General features: G+C 40.5%; 1 protein-coding gene across 1 annotated transcript; it reads left to right on the top strand.

Annotated features, from left to right (window-relative positions):
* The first annotated feature begins 13,144 nt into the window (after positions 1–13,144).
* IFNG (interferon gamma) lies at positions 13,145–18,395 on the top strand. Its single transcript, XM_065422066.1, has 4 exons — positions 13,145–13,264; positions 15,565–15,633; positions 16,053–16,238; positions 18,261–18,395. The coding sequence occupies exons 1-4, from the start codon at positions 13,145–13,147 to the stop codon at positions 18,393–18,395; spliced, it is 510 nt and encodes a 169-aa protein (XP_065278138.1).
* Positions 18,396–20,200: the final 1,805 nt, after the last annotated feature.

Raw genomic sequence — 20,200 nt, 5'->3', positions numbered from 1 at the left:
ACGTAATTTGATTTGTACATGTTTTGTTAGGGTTTTAAACCTAAGAAGGGCTGTACTGTATACTGATTCTGGATAACATAGCCGTGTACTGTATTGAAGGTGCATAGGGACCCTGCAGAGCCCTTGTATATATTTATGTAAAAAGTGGTGGAGACCAAGTAGTAGCCTGCAAATGTTTAATGTACATGTTTTTCATTGATATCACCCAGGATTTCATACGTTTTACCAAACCATTAAATAAATACAATCGCACTCACAAAAATCTAATGAAACTTCAGCTGCCATTATTAGATGACTAACCATATCGTAGTCAGCATTTTTACATTCCCAGCAATACCCGAAAGATCCCATTGCTTAAGCAGATTTCCTGACAAGTTACCAGTGTTACCCTCAGCATAGTCAGTAACCTGTGATATAGAATCTATCCATCAGGGGAGAAAAAAATAGAATGTGGCCTGATAGTATGGGCTCCTAGTCTGGTTATATTTAGGAAGGTCAGCACTACTGAAAACTGTGGCCCTGATCCTGCAAATACTTAACTTCGCACTTGTGAACAGCCGCACTGAAGTCCATAACTACTCACATGCATACAGTTAAGCAGATGTGGAAGTGTCTGCAGGATTGGTGCCTACATAAGGAAAGCTATCCAATTCCAAACAAATGTTTAATTCATACAGATGTTTTTAAACATTAAAAAAAAAATCTTGCCACTTGCAAGCAGTGCTGTTTATGTTTTGATTATGTTAAATTCTGGTAATTAATTATTGACTTTGTTCTTCTCCACATTTGTTTTGCCCACCCATTGTTTTCTCATCTTATGAATAGGTCAATAAGCTCTTTGGGGCGGAGACTCGATGCCATGCTCAAAGAAGCAGAAACAAATTATTTCCGCTAAATTCTTTGGCATTCTAAATGTTATTTCATGTTCATTTGCCCGTTAATTTTTTTTTTTTGAGTTTTCGGGATTTTCACAGTATGTAAATCAATATATTCTCAAGCACCCACCCAAGGCATCTCAACTTCAGTAGTTAAGATCTCTGAAAAGACAAGAAGTGTAACTTATAAAATGTATTCACAGGCTGCCCACAGTAGCTTTTCAATAGGCAGTCTTATTTCCTGTCACATCAAAAGGAAACACATCATGGCTGCACAGTGTCACTTTAGTTTATTGCATGGCATCTAGAAACTAAAGTTGTTGCACATTTCTGGTTTGCATCTAAAATTCAGACCTGAACTGGAAATTCTTAGCAGCCAAATTTTCATTAACAAGCCCAGTTTAAGGTAAACTGGCATCTGTGGCTGGATTGATATACAACAGATTTTCTCACCCACTCATAATGATCCGGAGGCAGGACAGAGGAGGTAAGTCTGAATTTGCATACCTGCTTTGCCATGGGTACTCCTATTTCTGTGATTAAAGAAAAATGGTTTGCTTAGTCACCACAGTGATGAATGGCACTAAAAGAGCAGGGAGGGTGAGGGGAAACCCCACCGAAAACAATATAATGGATCATTTTAAAAGAAGCGATTGCATCACACTGCAAGTACCTATTAGGAAACTCCCTTATACATTTCTAAATGGCTATGACAAGGAAAGTCCATTCATTGTTTTCAGGTATTTCACGAATATCTCCTAAACTGTCCTTAATATTTATAGTTAAATTACAAACAAACATACACACATTCACATGTGGACAGTCACATTATTAAGTTATTATTCAGGGCCACTAATGGTGCTTTTTGAAACAAGTAAAAAGACGAGATTGCTAGCTGACAATCCAACTCATACGAGTACAATTAAACATGCATTGCTATGTATTATATTTATTGGTAATTTCTTATAAAGTAAACACACAAATGAATGATTAATGACACACAAATCTGTACCATTAGGGCATTTTTAACTGTGAAAGCTGAATTGTGCAAATGTACCTAGAGAATGGGATGGAGGCTTTTTTAATTTAAAGAATGGAAATAAATAAAATGCACGGATTTCAAATCAAAATCCAATGTGACAAAAAGCAGTGAATCATCAAACCATTTACACTTGAATAGAGTTCAATAGACTTGTCATGTTAAGAAAATGAGTGGGGCAGGCTCATTGAGGGTGTAGAAAAGCCTAAAAGATCGGCAGGTGATTTTTTTTAACCAAAATTCTATTTGAAGTAAAATCTTATGAAAAGTGCTACATTGATAGTACCGGAAACCGAAGTCATCTGTTCAAAGTTCAGCTCTTGACTGAATTTTTAACAAAGAACTGACTACGATGGTGGTTTTTATGATGTGGACACCTGTCCACTAGAAAGTCGACTGTATTCTCTAACTTGTTTCACACGGATCCTAAAATAAGTATCAGATGATAATGATTTTCTGTCACTAGACAGGAACAAGGATCTGTAGTCCATTACCAAGAACTTGAGAAACGCTAGTGTATTTTTGTCATATCCCTTTAAAAATAATAGAATATATAAAGTGAGGATATCACACAATCTGGAGGCTGAAGTTTAGGGGGTATTTTCTTGGGAAATGGATAAGATCTTGTGAAAAGGAAAGTGAATATTAGACACTGAGATACCTCCAGAGATAGCAGACAGCTGAAGTGGAAAGCTAATACAAACTCACCCTTGCTTTGGATCAGGGAAAGTGGCCTTGAACTCCTGGATGGACCTGGGCAATCTGAGACTCGTGGTACTATAACAGGGCCTGATCCTGCAACTGGATCTACACAGGCAAACCTTTGCCCCTGCATGAATTCCCCATTGACTTCAGCAGGGCTCTGTGCTGGCACAGAATCTGCTTATTCAGATCTCCTTAAAGGATTTGGCTTTTACAAAGCTAGAAAGAGAAAGCAAATTTAAACCACACGTGTATTCATACAGATGTGCATATGTGACACAGGCACACATCTATACACATGCAAACACACACAACAAATAATGAATGATGACTGAGCAATACGATATTGACCTGGGGGGTGGGGGGAGGGGAGAATCTGTGATTGTGAATATAATGTCTGAGGCCAAAGGATTTGCATTTCATTGGCCCAGTTCTGCTCTGATTTACATGACCCTAACCCTATGGACATCAACAGAATTGAATGGAATTCAGTGAAATTGTCTGAAATGGGTGAAAAAAAATGGCAGAAGTTGGCCAATGGGCTGTTTATGAACATTGTTGCACTGATTTTAACTTGTACAGCGTATCGATTTTAAGGACATTTCTACACTTCAGAAAGGGCTTTATACAACCTCTAAATATATCTCATAATCTGGGATAAAGTGAGGGACAGAAGTTAGTCAATTATCTTATTCAAATGAAACAGTGGAAAGTCTGATAGGCAACGAGCATTAACAAAGTAGTTGTAGAATGGCATCCATACTGCAAGATATTGTAGGTATTTGTAATCAAGCAACCAAATTAATTTACTTATTCTTAGACTAAACAAAATTATCCCTTTCCCTGGAGTGGCAGGGGGAATAGAGATGGGAGGAGGAGGGCTGCATTTCCAAATTTGAGCAATAGTATTTTTTATTCCAAAAGTCAAGTGACTGAGAAAGTCTTTGTAGTAGTTCAAAGATGGACATGGGAGACATGAATATGTAACCAGCAATAACACTACTGCTACGTGTGAGCTACCTGGGCCCCTATTAATATAAAAAGTAGAGCTGGTTTTGTGAATTTTTATGTTTTACATCAGAAATTTTAAATTTACCAGCCAGCCCTAATAAAAACTATAGTCTTAACATGGTTATTGTCTCTGAGCCACAAGGAGTGCCAAAGGAGAATTAGGGCAGAATGATTGAGGGACCCTTAAATTTCCCTGACTTGGTAGGGCATAGGAGCCACTGTGAATGCAGAAACAGAATCTGAAATGACTCAAGGATGAAGCTGTTATTGCAGGTTATTGTTATTGTTATTGCAGAGGCCATCCTGACTTTGGCAGAAGAGCATGCAAAACCAAACAAGAAGTTCCTTGTGTTATAAACTTCATGGAGAAGTGCCCAGCTGCTATAGATCCTTTTGGAGACCATGCAGTGCTTAGTGACTCTCACAGACTCATTCAGACTCTGAGGCCTGGTCTACACTACCCGCCTGAATCGGCGGGTAGAAATCGACCTCTCGGGGATCGATTTATCGCGTCCCGTCAGGACGCGACAATCGATCCCCGAATCGACGCTCTTACTCCACCAGGGAAGGTGGCAGTAAGAGCCGTCGACGGGAAGCCGCGGAGGTCGATTTTGCCGCCGTCCTCACAGCGGGGTAAGTTGGCTGCGATACGTCGAATTCAGCTACGCTATTCGCGTAGCTGAATTTGCGTATCTTAAATCGACCCCCCCCTGTAGTGTAGATGTAGCCTGAGACAAGAACCAGTCGCAAGGCTGAGAGACTCTAGTCAGGCTAGATTACAGACACATTACTTATGTGTTTATTTTCTAAATCATTTCTGGCTGTTAATTAAATAAATGTCTTCCTAAAACCTATATCAGTCTTCATGGAAATACCATAGTCCTTGTCCCAGTCAGAACAGTGTTAATTTGGGAAGGACTATCAGCTCATGGAGGATACTTTTTAGGGGATAACTAGTTTTAATAAGAAGCCATTCCTCTGTAGAGTACTATGCAGCCAAAAAAGCCACCAAAATCATCTCAAAACTCTTAACTGATTAAAGCTAGCTTTAAAATTTAAAATTAAAAAATAAACTTACATCTGGGTACAGTAATGACTCTTTCAACATAATAGCAATGGGACCTTGCATGTTTTACTTGGTATTCAATAAAAGTACAGAATAAAATGTTTTTGTATATTTGCTCATATCACTTTATCATAACTAGAGAAGACTTGCTTTTGCTAAACCAGATGAAAGCAGGAACGCCTCTGTATTATTTTTAAAACCAGATTATCTAAACTAAATTCATTGGAAAACCGTTGCACGATATTTTTAACTTGCTTGATAGCAAAAGCAACCATATCAGTGCTTTCATACAGCGCTGTTAGTCATCAATGTTTCAAGTGTTGCCAACATCAAGCATTTGTGAGTTAGGCCCCCCAAAATCAAGAGGTTGTCTTAAAATCATCAGATTTTTAAAAATAATAAATTTGCGGTTCTTTTTATTTGCCTTCTGATTTTGAGCTTTTAGGGTTCACATTTTCAAGCTTTTCTCTGCAACTACGAAGGCTAGAAAGTTACTTCTACTTTTAATGAAAGCTGGGATTCTCATATAATCACAGACTCCAGTGGCTGGGGCTTTAAGAAAAACAGCAAATATTGTGAGATTCATAATAAAATTGTGAGAACTGGCAGCACTGCAACACAATATTTGGTCCAGGAGATGTGGAACTTTCAAGAGTGCAGATGTCTGGAGAGTAGCAAGTGGAGTTGAGAGACTATTTGTGAAAAAATCCATTTAGGGTATGTCTACATGGGAATAAAAAAACACGTGACTGGCCCAGTCAGCTGACTTGGGTTTGAGGGCTCAGACTCCGGGGCTGAAAACTTGCCATGTAGACATTCAGGCTTGGACTGGAGCCTGAGTTCTGGGACCCTGCAAGGGTGGAGGGTCCCAGAGCTTGGGCTCTAGCTTGAGCCCAAACATCTACATAGTGATTTTTATCTCTGCAGCCTGAGCCCCATGAGCCCAAGTCACCTGACCCAGGCCAGTCATAGCCAAGCTGCAGGGCTTTTATCCCCTGGTACGCGACCCTCAGACTCTGGTTTCAGGACTTTCATTCTCAGTATGTTCACGAAATGCTGACTGTACTTGGGGTTAGCTGTTATGACTACACTTGTGCAGTTTTTCCACTGACATCCCTTTCATCTGAAAATGACATGAGAGTTGGGAGTTCCTTCCTTTTTCTGCATAGTAGGTTTTTCACCCCCAGGGTTAAGAACATGAGAATGGCCATACTGGGTAAGACTAATGGTCTATCTAGCCTAGTATCCTGTCTTCCAACAAGGCTGGTGCCAGATGCTTCATAGCAAATGAACGGAACAGGGCAATTTATCGAGTGATCCACACACTGTTGCCCAGTCCCAGCTTCTGGTAGTCAGAGGTTTAGGGACACCGAGAGCATGGGATTGCATCCCTGACCATCTGGGCTAATAGCCGTTGATGGACTTATACTCCATGAATTTACCTAATTCTTTTTTTAACCCAGTTATACTTTTGGCCTTTACAGTGTCCCCTGGCAACAAGTTCCACAGGCTGACTGTGTGTTGTGTGAAGCAGTACTTCCTTATGTTAGTTTTAGACCTGCTGCCTATTAATTTCATTGGGTGACCCTGATTCACGTGTTATGTGAAGTGGTAAAGAACACTTCCTTATTCACTTTCTGGGATGATGAGAACCCAGCTCTTCACAGTGGGCCACTAATGAGATACATCAGAATATTCCAAAATGTAGAAGGTCAGTGTGGGTGGAGGGCAGAGGCTGGTAGTAAACATCCATATCAACCCCATAACTGCTTTCCAATGTGCTTGCACAGAAGGATCCACTCAGCATAAATGGAAGCATGTTGGCTTTACCTCATTGCATCCCTCAGTCTGGGGATGTCAGTCTTGGTCAATGAAATGCAAGGTAGTAGGCATCCAACCTAATCTTGCCTTTATGAGAGTGAGGCACACCACGGAGGTGGCAAAGAAGCTCTGAGCCATCCAGCCTGTAAAGGGCACGATGATCCTGGGCCAGTGTGCTCCACAGGACACATTACTCGTGCTCCATAAAAGAGCAGTATGAAGTCCCCACACCACTTCTCCCCACAGCATCATGTACACAGGGTAGCTGAAGGCCTAGCTACATTTCCAAACCAGAGTGGAGCCATGGAATACCATCTATTGTAGCTTGACAGCTGGGTCTTCACCCTGACTGACGCACAAGGAAGCACAGAGACCTGCCCTGCTTCTGCACAGAAGAAGGGAGAAAAGAGGCTCCCTACAGTCTCTTCCTCCCCTCCCTGGCATACTAGGCAAAATCCATGCATTGAACAATAGCTATTCATGATAAAGGGTCTTGAACTCAATAAATTGTACACAGCATGTTTTAGGGTATTTCTATATTCTCATTTGGTCAGCTGCAGAGCAACTAATACTTAACCCCCATTTCCACTTTGTACTTAAAATGATCAAGATTCTGTTTATCACGGTGTTTAGTGGTACACTTTGAAAATAAACCCTTTCCTTTCTGCTTGCTCTAGATCATTACAAAGCTCCTGGGAAATTTAGTGAGGCACGGCCAAATATTCATGTTACGCATAACACAATTCTCCATTTTAGATGAGGCCTTGGATGCCTTTTGCAATCCAACTGCATTGGAGGTTGACTCATCGCTGCTGTAATTTAAGGCCAGTCCAGCAATCGCAGGGAAATTTCAGCTAAGCTCCAACCTGAGACAGCTGAAGGGGAAAGTGATTTCCTTAAGTTGCTTTTCAATGATTCCTGGCCAGCACTTGCAGAGAGGCTCTGACAAGTTTTAAAGGGAGCCACATCCACCTCACCCACAAAGGAGAGTTTCCTCAAAGTGGGGCCTTTAAAAGTGGGGGATGAATAAAAGAACCAAAGAATGGAAGGAATAATGGAATAGCTCTCAAAAAGGTCAGGTTTAGTATAAATGCCTATTCAGACCGAGGCTGCAGGCACCCTGATTTTCCTTTACTCTTTATTTATTTATTTGGGAAGTATTAACAGATTTACAAATCCTACCCATGTAAATATCAGAGCTAGAACAACACTCATTAAAACAGTGAGCTTTTCTTTAAACAGACATTATACAGTAATATAGTCATCAGATCTTTCTGTTTAACGGGGTGTACCATATTACAGAATTAGCATCTTTCCAAGGACGCCACTGGTGGAAATTGCTGTCAGGTGCTGCTTGAACAGATAAATGTGAAATCTCTACTTTTGCTTGATTGATCAGGTGATTTACAGGCAGCAAAGTGAAAAAAAATGCTTTGGTTTTTCTTCTGGCTGCTTCTGAAATAGTTAATAGCCAGCTGAAAGAGTTAATAATTAGAACTTAAAATAAACCAGCTTTTGAGGCTTGACCATTCACAGCACAGGTGTGGAGCATGGTTCACATGACAGCAAGATAAGAAGTGATGAGTAGGACAGAGTGCTGGGGAGAACCTAATCTTGCATTGAGGAGAGAGTGGCTGTGTTGCCGCCAAGTTATTCCAGCCTTGCGGCAGAAATAGAGTTGTGCAAACTAATTCTGGCCAAACATTTGCTGGAAAAATGTTGCCCCTTTTTCTGTTCCCTGATTGTTCATGACCAGGCTTTGATTTTCACAAATGCTTGGCTATTGACAAGTATTCAATGAATGTTTCATGCCAACAACATTTCAGCAATGCAAACACAAATCTATGGATTGTGCAATTGCTGTGTTCACTGCATGGATTTGCTATTCGGTATTATTACTGTGTGGCTGCTCACCTTAATCATATCTTTCTTCTCATTCCTGAGTGGAGGAGCATCACTGCAATAGACGGAGTGGGCATAGTCAAGTTGCTGGGTCTTTGATTCTCTCAAGGAGAGGTTAGGAACAGTTTGCAGAGTTAGGAAGAGCTAGGCCAGCAGGATTTGGGAAGTTTTAGATTGTTTTACGCCGTTCCAAGTCACCTGAGCCAGACCTTGCCTGAGACACCATTGCTAGAAATATTAGGTTATTATGATATCATTGGGCAGGACAGATTTAAAGTTAATGTTCTCTTGTAATATTCACACCAAGTAATTGCAGCTGGTATATGCACGTCTAGTCTCAGCTGTAAAAGGTCACATAAAATGCTGCAAAAGACGAGGATGCAACTCAGGCCATCTCATTTAACTGTGTCAATGTTAGGGCTCTGTCCTGGTGTTCTGGGACACAGCCTCCCCTGTGTTGCACTGTTGGTAAACACCAAGTCTCATCTCATTTGCAGCAATATTTCATAAATTAACCAAGTGCATTTATTGAATTACTGATCCCCAATTTCTGTTCTTTGATCCACAAATAATTGTGGTAAATCTACAATTTTAGTTGGGAAAGACATAGTCCTCCATGTCAGGGCTCTGGTCTGGGCTCTGAGGTGCAACCATAGTGTTGTGCTGTTTCATATACACAACAGAATTCCACGTAGAATAAGGGCATTTTGTTCTTTCGATTTTTTGATTTTCAGTTTTTTGTCATCTATCCCCTTTGGCACCTGACACACAGAAATTGCAGCATGAATACATGAATAGTCCTAGCTGGAAAGGGAGTGATTGAATATTCATAACAGCCTCCATGTCCAGGACTGGAGAAAATGTTAGAAGATCTCTCCCTCCGTTGTTGTATTTGTAATTGCTTTTCCTGCTCATCAGCACAATGGGAGTGGAAGTGAAGAGAGAAAGGGATCCAGCACAAAGACACATTTAGGCCCCATGGTATCAACTCAACTTGGATACTCCTAACAATTTGACACGATGATATTTCTGTGCAGCAGATCTGCTAGTATTAGCCAAGAGTAGGCTGTTCTGATCACTTTGTTTTGGAAAAACAAGTGCCGGGGACTGCAGGCCCCAGTTGAGTTAAGAGAATGTGATGCAGGCAGTTGTCCAACCTCAGGATGACACAGATGAGGTCAGTGCATCTAGAAAAGAGCATTGATCTGGGGATGGCCCACATTAAGGATTTTCTTATCAAAGAAAGAAAGATGCTAATACTGATAGTAGCCTGGTGCCATTTACTCACAGGAGATGGATAACATAAAAGGACTCTGACCATAAATAATATGTGCTCCATTCACAACACCCACAGCAATTGTCTTGTTTACCTGGGAAACACATGTTGCCTTTTTTTCTGGAGAACATTTAATAACTGAATTGATAATTGGAAGGCCAAAGAGAGGGGGAGACAATCTAAGTGAGCCTGAGACTTCTACCTCAATACGCAGACATTGGCACTTGGCAGGCTGGCTACTCAGAAGACAGCTTAGCACTAGTGCCAGTCATCACGGCACAACTGTTTCCATCTCCCTGACTCTCAAATGTCTTGTTGCCACATATGATGACACAACGGTTGTATTCAATTGTGTCTTTGTTCCTAAGCAAGATCTACTTGCTTAAGGGTGAGTTGGAGTAGCTCCATTTTTCAAATTGAGTTGTCATCCTTGGTTTATATTTTATACCTTTTGCAGAACAAATGTTCTGTAGTAGAAAATCAATTTGCATTCACTTGAACATCTGCAGTCTGCTGTGGACATGGGAGGTATGGTTCTTTATCTTAGCAGGCTGGGTCACACTAGCACTGCTGCTGAGGTTAAATAGTCTGTGTGAAAAAAGCAGTGACTTTGCTGACTTCATCTTCCAGCCACTGGAACTTCTTATGCCTTTGTCTGCTGGATCAAAGAGTCATATACTATCATATCTTCTCCCTGGGTACATAATTATAGAACATGATCAAGTTGTCTCAACTTCTCTGTTATATGCTAAAGAGGCTGAGCTTCCTGAATCTCTATCTGTAAGACATATTTTCCAGATCACTAATCTTAGAATCATAGCATTGGAAGGGACCTCGAGAGGTCATCTAGTCCAGTCCCCTGCACTCATGCCAGGACTAAGTATTATCTAGACCATACCTGTAGACAATATTATTTAGATCATCCCTAACAGGTGTTTGTCTAACCTGCTCTTAAAAATCTCCAATGATGGAGATTCCACAACCTCCCTATCCAATTTATTCCAGTGCTTAACTATCCTGACAGTTAGGAAGTGTTTCCTAATGTCCAACCTAAACCGCCCTTGCTGCAATTTAAGCTTATTGCTTCTTGTCCTGTCCTTAGAGGTTAACAAGAACAATTTTTCTCCCTCCTCCTTGTAACAACCTTTTTATGTACTTGAAAACTGTTATCGTGTCCCCTCTTAGTCATCGTTTCTCCAGACTAAACAAACCCAATTTTTTCAATCTTCCCTCAGAGGTCATGTTTTCTAGACCTTTAATCATTTTTGTTGCTCTTCTCTGGACTTTCTCCAATTTGTCCACATCTTTCCTGAAATGTGGCACCCAGAACAATACTCCAGTTGAGACCTAATCAGCGCGGAGTAAAGCGGAAGAATTACTTATCGTGTCTTACTTACAATACTCCTGATAATACATCCCAGAATAATGTTCGCTTTTTTTGCAACAATGTTACACTGTTGGCTCATATTTAGCTTGTGGTTCATACATGTATGTATCCCTTTCTGCAAAACTTCTTCCTAGGCAGTCATTTTCCTTTTTGTAAGCGTGCATCTCAGTGGTCCTTCCTAAATGGAGTACTTTGCATTTGTCCTTATTGAATTTCATCCTATTTACTTCAGACCATCTCTCCAGATCATTTTGAATTTTAATGCTATCCTCCAAAGCACTTGCAACCCCTCCCAACTTGGTTTCATCCGCCAACTTTATAAGTGTACTCTCTCAGCCATTATCTAAATCATTGATTAAGATATTGAACAGAACAGCACCAGGACCTATCCCTGTGGGACCCCACTCAATATGCTCTTCCAGCTTGACTGTGAACCACTGATAACTTCTCTCTGGGAACGGTTTTACTTAATCAAGGGCTGTAGCTCATTCCAGCAATGCTCCTGCAGGGCAGCTCAGAGTGCCAAGGTGCCAATCCAATCCTCCTCAACACCTCAGGCTGAATTTTATGGAGGCTGCAATGATCTCCTCCTCTGTAACCTCTGTGAAGCAAGCCCATACATGTGATGAGCTGGTTCTTCTTTTGACTCCGTCTTTCTTCTTTTTCCTTTATCCCCCTCCAGCAGGATACCTCCATTCTCTCTACTGCCTACCCTGCTCCTTCACAAAGGTGAATGCTACCCTACTTCTACCTGACACTGTTTCAGTTTCTTCACAAAACAGATTTTGCAAATAGCCTGATCCCTTTACACATGAACATCTGTCTGAAGAAACCTTCATTACCACAAATGGCCATGGAAAATGAGTGTGAGCCCAGCAAATCAAAATCGAGCAGATTTCCCCACTGTGCACCCCATTCTAAGCAGGAGTAAGGCCGGACGTGCATAGCTCAGCACCTCTGAGGAGGATTGTGATTAGGTCCATGTCTCCTTAAACATGCCCATTCTCCACCCATGCCCAGGGACTTTTGTGCCGTACTAATTTTGTGCAAGCAAAAAGTCATACAAGGGGGTGAGATTTAAGTACAGCTCAGTGTGAAGGAATATGATCCAAGCTTAACCTCACTTACACCCAAGCACAGTCTCCACTTGCAGTTGTGCTGTAGCAGGCCCTGCTCTGCACAAAGAAAGAACCTGCGGAGCCAAAGACTTAATAAAATACGTCCTCACATTGGTATCAGGATTTCATTTTCTACTGTCACTGAGGCTAGACTGGAAAAAAGAAAATATTATGCAAACATTTCTGTCTTAAAAGAAAGGGCTATTTAAGTTGCATAAAATATCACATTGAAGCGATCATCTTAAATTCTTCAGAGCTCTGAAGAGTCCAACGTTAATCAAAGTGGTTACTTTAAAAGCACACGACAAGTGACTTGACTGTCAAACTGACCCCTTAACCACATGATATGATTTCTTTGCTTTCTGATGGTTTGCAAGAATCTTATGTCTGAGCCACAGCATATACGCTTCGTAAGACTCCACTTCCCCAACTTGTACCAGAATTTCCTTTCCTGCTTGTTCCCAACCACAAACAAACCATTGAAACTTTTCAGCGTACCATGTGCATTTTACCCTTAAATGGGGCTGATGAGCCATCTGGAAAATTTCCAGTGCCAGGTTGAAAATGCTTTCGAGGGATCCCTCAACGGTGGCAGGGCTGGACACGTAACCGAGCATCATATTCTGTCACACGGGAGACCTAGTCATTTAAAGGAAACTTTGAACGCTAAAGTCCCACAAACCATACCTATTAATAAAACCAATGAGCATCACATCCTATCTAACACCATCTCATCTTCTAAAACTTGTGAATAATGTGTAATTCTGATGATGAGATAAAAATATTCAACACCCAGGTATAAATACCACCACCAAGACAGATGAAGTTCACTACTCGGCTTTCTTCTAATACCAGACCTGACTGTTAGAAGGATAGCTCATTGCTTTAGGCCTGACAGCCACATTCAGAAACCACTTCAGCATTTTTACTTCAGTGTCTCCACAGCAATGACTCCTCAGATTTATCTCTTCATCCTTCTATCTATCAGCTCTTGTTTTGGATGTTTCTTTTGTCAATCAATTCTTCCTAAAATAGAAGAAGATATAGAAAAACTCAAAGCTGACTTTGTAAGTATAACCATCTAATAATTCATTCTTCTTCCTCTCTTACTGCTTATGCTTTAGACATCATTTGGACTTAAATATTACTGAAAGTTGGCTAGAGTTTGGTTTATGACAATCAATGTAATATAGTCCTGTTACAACATGTGTAGGTTTGCTTTTGCAGTTAATTGTTTATTTGAATATAGTTTGATGCTAGACAATGTCTTTGTGCTATTCACCTTTGTCACCAAAACTAAGGTCCTTCCAACTGAACTAATTAAAGTAATGTAGTATTTTGAATCTATCTGGGGAAAATTGATATAACTGTTTATGCTTCATGGTGGGGAACATTCTCCCAGTTCCCTTAGCAATCAATTACATGGAACAATGCATAATGAGAAAATCTTGTAACAGTTAGGATGCAACCTCTTGGATCATCATTAGTTTTACGGTGATAACGTTACATTTGCCAGAGATAGGGGATTAAGTAGTAGTTAATAATGTAAACAGGAACAAATGAAAATGATAGAGATGAAAGGAGATCCTTTGCTTTAGCAAATGCATCTGGTGCTTTTTTCTTGTTACATTGCTCAAAGGTGGCCCCTAGTGCTTATTCTTTAGTATTTTTGAAACATTGCTACATTAATCCTGCTTTCATAAACTGAGATTATGATGATTGCAAGAATACTAAATCTGCAACATTAGCACATTTCATAGAGATTATGTCAATGTTATGTTAATTAATTTATGATCGCTTAGGAGTCAGTCAGATAACCTGTTGACTTCAACTGGGATTACTAATGGGAGTAAGAGCTGTCGGATGGGGTGGTCATTAATTGTTTTTTTACATTTTAAATTCATTTCCTTAAACGAATGAAAGATGCAGAACGCTCTTGCAGCCAGAGCAAAGAACTGGGGGCTAGGATCACTGGCTTCCATTTCCAGCTCAGCCACTGATTTTGGGTGTTTATCTGTCAGTAGAATGAGTACAGTAGTTACAGTAATAACCATAGAGGAATGTTGTAAGGTTTGTTTAATCTTTGTCAAGTGCTTGAAGATTAAATGCAATATTGGTTTTATGTAATACAGTTATTGTGATTATATGTTAGATTCCTATTACAATATATGTGACTATGTAGGGCCAGATCCTGGGAGGTGCTGAGCACTTATTGTTTTCACTGAAGTCAAGAGTTCAAGCCCACTGCAGGTGCTCAGCACTTCTCAAAATTGACCGATAGGCCCTAATCCAGCAAAGCACTTAAGTATGCAAATTATCCCATTGAAGTCGCTGTAATTACATTATTGAACAAACAACAAATGAATGATTCACATTGTATTGTTAGGATTATGTTTTATCAGGACTAGTAAAAATAACTAAATTTCCCCTAGAAAAAGATTTTTAAAGTTCTGTATTTTCTAACCCTGCAATCATTGAGATACAACATACAGAACACCTGTTTTCCAGCTATGTGAAATACTCTCTAGTCCACAATATCTTTGCATCCCTCAGTCTGAGAGTGGGATATCGGACTTTCCCCCAGTTTTTACAAACCTCTGATATTACAGGAGTTCTGACTCTCTGAAATGGCAGTTCCCCTCTACTAGAACTGGGCTCTTTGCAATTCACCCAAACAGGGAAGGCCTATGTGCACTACTTAAGCCACTTAACATGGGAATCACGTGAGCAGAGATGATACGTGGCGGGGGGAGGGGTGTATGCGGGGATCACGTGCCTCCCCCCCCAGATATGCTGCTTGGCGTATACTGAGCATGCTCACACAGACTAACACTGCTGAAGCCAGCTGCCCTCACTTTGCTTCCCTGCTATCGGCAGGCACGGGTCGTCTCTGCATGTGAGAATCACACTGAATGGGCCCTTTGCACTGGGATCTTTACTGACACAAAATTTTCACTAAGGTAAATGAATTCCCATTCCTTCACTAAAGTCAACGGGAGATTTTCCTAAGTACTGTGAAAGGAATGAATGAAGGGTTAGGCCCACTGATTTTGCACTGCTGGCCTTAAATCCCTCAGAAAACAAGATAAAACTAGATCAGACAATTCAAAGAACAATTTGCTGTGTCTATTCGTATTTATTTTTTAGTTGTTAATGTCAGCATCCACAAAGAGCACGGAGTAACAGTTTAGTGAATGTAGTTGTATAATTCCTCCAAGATGAAGGACTTATAACAGCTGAAAATCCTTAAAGCAAAAATAATTCTCGTATGTATTTCACTATTACTCCCATCCATTTCAATGGAGGGTCCTGTTTGTTTTTCAGTAAATCTTGGTGTCTCCTAAGTCATTTCTCTGTTCCATTGCAGAATTCAAGTCAGTCAGATGTAGCTGAGGGCGGATCTATTTTCACAGAAAGACTGAAAAGTTGGACAGAGGTAAGCTTACATCCTTAGAACCAGATTTTGAGCACAGGTGTAGCTGCTTTGCATTGTGCTACTTGTGCAAGGTGGCTCCTATGACATTCTGCTGCTTCTCTGCTAGTGTAGGGGACATGGTTGGGAAAAAAGGGGTGTAGCCAGGGAGCTCCTATGTACCATTGATCACTAGGCTGCTGTAATGGCTCCTTGGGATTGCTGGCAGCCGGCACAAGTTACAACAGCCCTCAGGATACTTTAGTTTATGCCAGGTGCTCAGCTTAAGGCCCAGCCAACCCAGAATGAATGCTTTAGGCCATCTTTGCATTCCCCTGTCCTGAATACTCTTTGATCACAGCAGGGGGCCTTCATTTTGATTTTCTACATTTCGCTGTTGATGGAAATTCATTAAACGCTTTTATGTGCTGTATTTCTAACAGGCAACTGAAAAAAAAATCATACTCAGCCAGATCGTTTCCATGTACTTGAAAATGTTTGATAATATTGGCCCGGCTACAAGTAAATCGCACGTCAAGAACATACACAATGCCCTGTATACGTTGAACGACAGCCTAACTGAAAGCTTCAAAAAAGTAAAAGACCTAATGGAGTTGGCAAGACTTCCGGTAAGGATATTTCTTTTTTTCCCTTTTGTTTTATGAAGGCAAAATCTAGAATTCATTCCCCTTTTGGGGCAACAGAGCCTCAGGTTCTTGACTTTCAGGACAGAGTCTAAGGCCCCTTTACTCTTTTAGGGTTTTGTCTAAGTGGATAGTTCTCTGAAATCATCCACTCAATGTGCACCGGCAGTCAAAAAAAGGGAACAGAATGTTGGGAATCATCAAGAAAGGGATAGATAATAAGACAGAAAATATCATATTGCCTCTATATAAATCCATGGTATGTCCACACCTTGAATACTGTGTGCAGATGTGGTCGCCCCATCTCAAAAAAGATATATTGGAATTGGAAAAGGTTCAGAAAAGGGCAACAAAAATGATTAGGGGTATAGAATGACTTCCATATGAGGAGAGATTAATAAAACTGGGACTTTTCATCTTGGAAAAGAGGCGACTAAGGGGCAATATTATAAAGGTGTATAAAATCATGAGTAGTATAGAGAAAGTAAATAAGGAAGTGTTATTTACTCCTTCTCATAATACAAGAACAAGGGGCCACCAAATGAAATTAATAGGTAGCAGGTTTAAAACAAACACAAGAAAGTATTTTTTCACACAATGCACTGTCAACCTCTGGAACTCCTTGCCAGAGGGTGTTGTAAAGGCCAATATTATAACGGGGTTCAAAAGGGAGCTAGATAGAGTCATGGAAGAAAGGTCCATCAATGGCTATTAGCCAGGATGGGCAGAAATGGTGTCCCTAGCCTCTGTTTGCCAGAAGCTGGGATTGGGTGACAGCGCATGGATCACTTGATGATTACCTGTTCTGTTCATTCCCTTTGGGGCACCTGCCATTGGCCACTGTCGGAAGACAGGTACTGGGCTTGATGGACCTTTGGTCTGACCCAATATGGCTGTTCTTATGTTCTTATGTTCTTAAGTGTTTTCACTGTGGGGAAGACAATCTAGTCATATCCTGCAAGGCAATTTTTTAGTTAATGTTTTTTATTTGTGTTTTTTTAAAATTATGTATGTGTGCTCACAAAGTAGCCCAACTGATGCATTTTAACATCTGAAACATTTTAATCTAAAAATTAATGAATGAAAATAGAGTCAATGAGAGTAACAGACAACCTTAACCTTACTTCAGATTATTACATAGTTAACAGCCATTTGTCTCCTAAACTGGGTTGAGGAAGTAGTAATCAGTTCATAGTCGGATTAAAAACAGCCTCCAAAAGTGACATTCTGTATCAGATTCTACTGTTAATACTGGTTTAACTCCATTGATTTCAATTACAGCCATCAGCATATGGCTCTGCTTTAATAATTTGTCCTCCAATACCACAGTAACTCAAACGTTATAATAATATATCATGTTGAGCCACACAGTAGCTCAGTTGCATAGAATACTGTTGACTTGTACCATATCATAAAGCAGCTTGGAAATTGGACAACAAAATTCATTAGAAGATTGCTCTTCCTTATCTGAACTGGTTGATGGATTGATGGGTTATTGCTATTCTTCATCAATGTGTTACTTTGCCCTATCATGTAATGCCCCGTACAACATCTTAGACCATGGGTTCTCAAACTTCATTGCACCGCAACCCCCTTCTGACAACAAAAATGACTACACAACTCCAGCTGAAGTCTGAGCCCCACCACCCCAGACGGCGGGGGCAGGGGCAAAGCCAAAGTCCGAGCCCTGCTGCCCCAGGTGGAGGCCACAGCCCAAGGGCTTCAGTCCCAGGGTGGGGGGACCTGTAACCTGAGCCCCGCCACCCAGGGCTAAAGCCGAAGACTGAGGGCTTCAGCTTCAGCCCCAGGCAGTGGGGCTTGGGCTTTGGCTTCAGCCCCAGGCCCCAGCAAGTCTAATGCCAGCCTTGGTGAACCCATTAAAATGGGGTCGTGACCCACTTTGGAGTCCCAACCCACAGTTTGAGAACTGCTGGCCTAGACCATAGCGCATGCTAATAAATGTACAGTACCTTTTGAAATGACTATTTTTTTTGTCCTTTGAACCAGATGAATGATAAGAAAATCCAACGCAAAGCTGTTAATGAACTTTTCCCCACCTTACAAAAACTACTACTGGACCATCCAACTACTCACGTAAAGAGAAAAAGGAGCCAAAATCAGAAAAGGAAATGTAGATGTTGAAAGGCTTAGTTACACCTTTTGTTATTCCGTTTTTATATAAATCTATTTATTAATATTTAACTATTTTTCAATCATTATTTATAATGAAATCTATTTTGAAATCAAGAAAGTATTTATAATTCCTACTGCTGCGTAAGAAATGAATATGTATAGAATTCCTGTTTATCTTTTATATGTTTATTAACTGGATAATGCAGAGCTGTGCAACGTTTACCTGATATTCCCTGTGAACTGCATATAAACATACAATGTAGACCCAATACTGTATTTAACAGAGCTTCTGGTACTATCTTGATAGCTAAAATTAATACGGTTATGACTGATCATTTATTTAACTGGGCTGGAAAGAGGGCACTGAATCAGAAAAGCATCTCAGGAAAGCAATGAAGAATGTCCTTAAAGTTAAGCAGATACTGAAGTCCCACTCAAGTCTATGGGATTTAAATACATGCTTAAAGATGAGCATATGTTGAAATGCTTTCCTGAACTGGGGCCTTGAGGGCTGATAGATGCTAACTATTTTTTTAAATCCTGAAATTGTTAGAAGGATTAAGGCAACTAAACATTGCCAGCTGTCTAACAGGAAGTGTGACTATATATTGTACATGTATTATGTCTGAATTTTGATCCACTGATTTTTTTAATGTTTCATCTCTGTATTAGAGAATTTAGAAGGTGCCAAATATATTTATTATATAATAAGTAGCATACAAGTACTTTATCTCAGGTGAATATGCAAATAGTTGCACTACAATATTATTTAAGACTTTGATTTTACTCAAATGAAAAAAATCCCCTTATTATTTCTATATTTAATAACAAAAATGTTTGAATAAAAGTATAATTTTACATTTATTCATCCTGTGTGATGCTTTTTTGTGAAAGGTTCCCAGCTTGAGAGTGGTACCATTGTTCCATATGATCCCAAGTTATGCAGATATGCTGATATATGACAAATACATTTTATTTCACCTAGTGTCAGAGGTTTAGTACAAATACTGATAACTTTGTTGTGCTGAAGAAGCGTTACCACAGGGTAACTTAGGGCTCCCACTCAGAGCTGGGCACAGAAAGGTACACCTCTACCCCGATATAACGCGACCCGATATAATACGAATTTGGATATAATGCGGTAAAGCAGTGCTCCGGGGGGGTGGGGGGGGAGGGGGCTGCGCACTCTGGTGGATCAAAGCAAGTTCGATATAATGCGGTTTCACCTATAACACGGTAAGATTTTTTGGCTCCCGAGGACAGGGTTCTATCGGGTTACAGGTGTAGTTGTTTCATGGAGGAATTCGATAGTTTGAAATTTATTTGGTTCTGTTCCAATTCATACCAAACCCACAACATTTCAAAATTTTCCATGAAAAGGAACAGGCAGCCTGGGAAACATGCATAGTAAACAGCAAGCATTCCAAGTACCATTGCAAGGTAATAAGTTAATTCAGAACTTCACCTTTGCCATTATTTTTGTAGTGTAACAAACCTTGGGCTAAATAGTGATTGGCCCTAGAAAAGATGCAAAGGGTTGTGTGGAGCATGCAAAGATCTCCAACCAATTCCCCACTGCTTTCACCAGGCAAGAGACTTTGACAGGCACAGTCCTCAGGTTTGGGAAGCTTAGAGACTGCTTTCCCTTGTGCCTTTGGGAGAAAGCATATTGTCTCAAAGGGACAAGGGAGGAAGTAGAGTCATGACCTTGGTCATCCACAGTGGCACAGGGAGAAGCAAGCTGCACCACCATAAGGGATGATGCAGCCTGCGTAATCCCCCCCATACAGCAGTGAACTACAGGGGGGACAATG

This window comes from Emys orbicularis, chromosome 1 (genome assembly GCF_028017835.1).
Source record: "Emys orbicularis isolate rEmyOrb1 chromosome 1, rEmyOrb1.hap1, whole genome shotgun sequence".
In the NCBI taxonomy this organism is placed as follows: Eukaryota; Metazoa; Chordata; order Testudines; family Emydidae; genus Emys; species Emys orbicularis.
The sequence above is the reverse complement of the archived record's forward strand: the minus strand, read 5'-3'. Positions and strand labels throughout refer to the sequence as shown.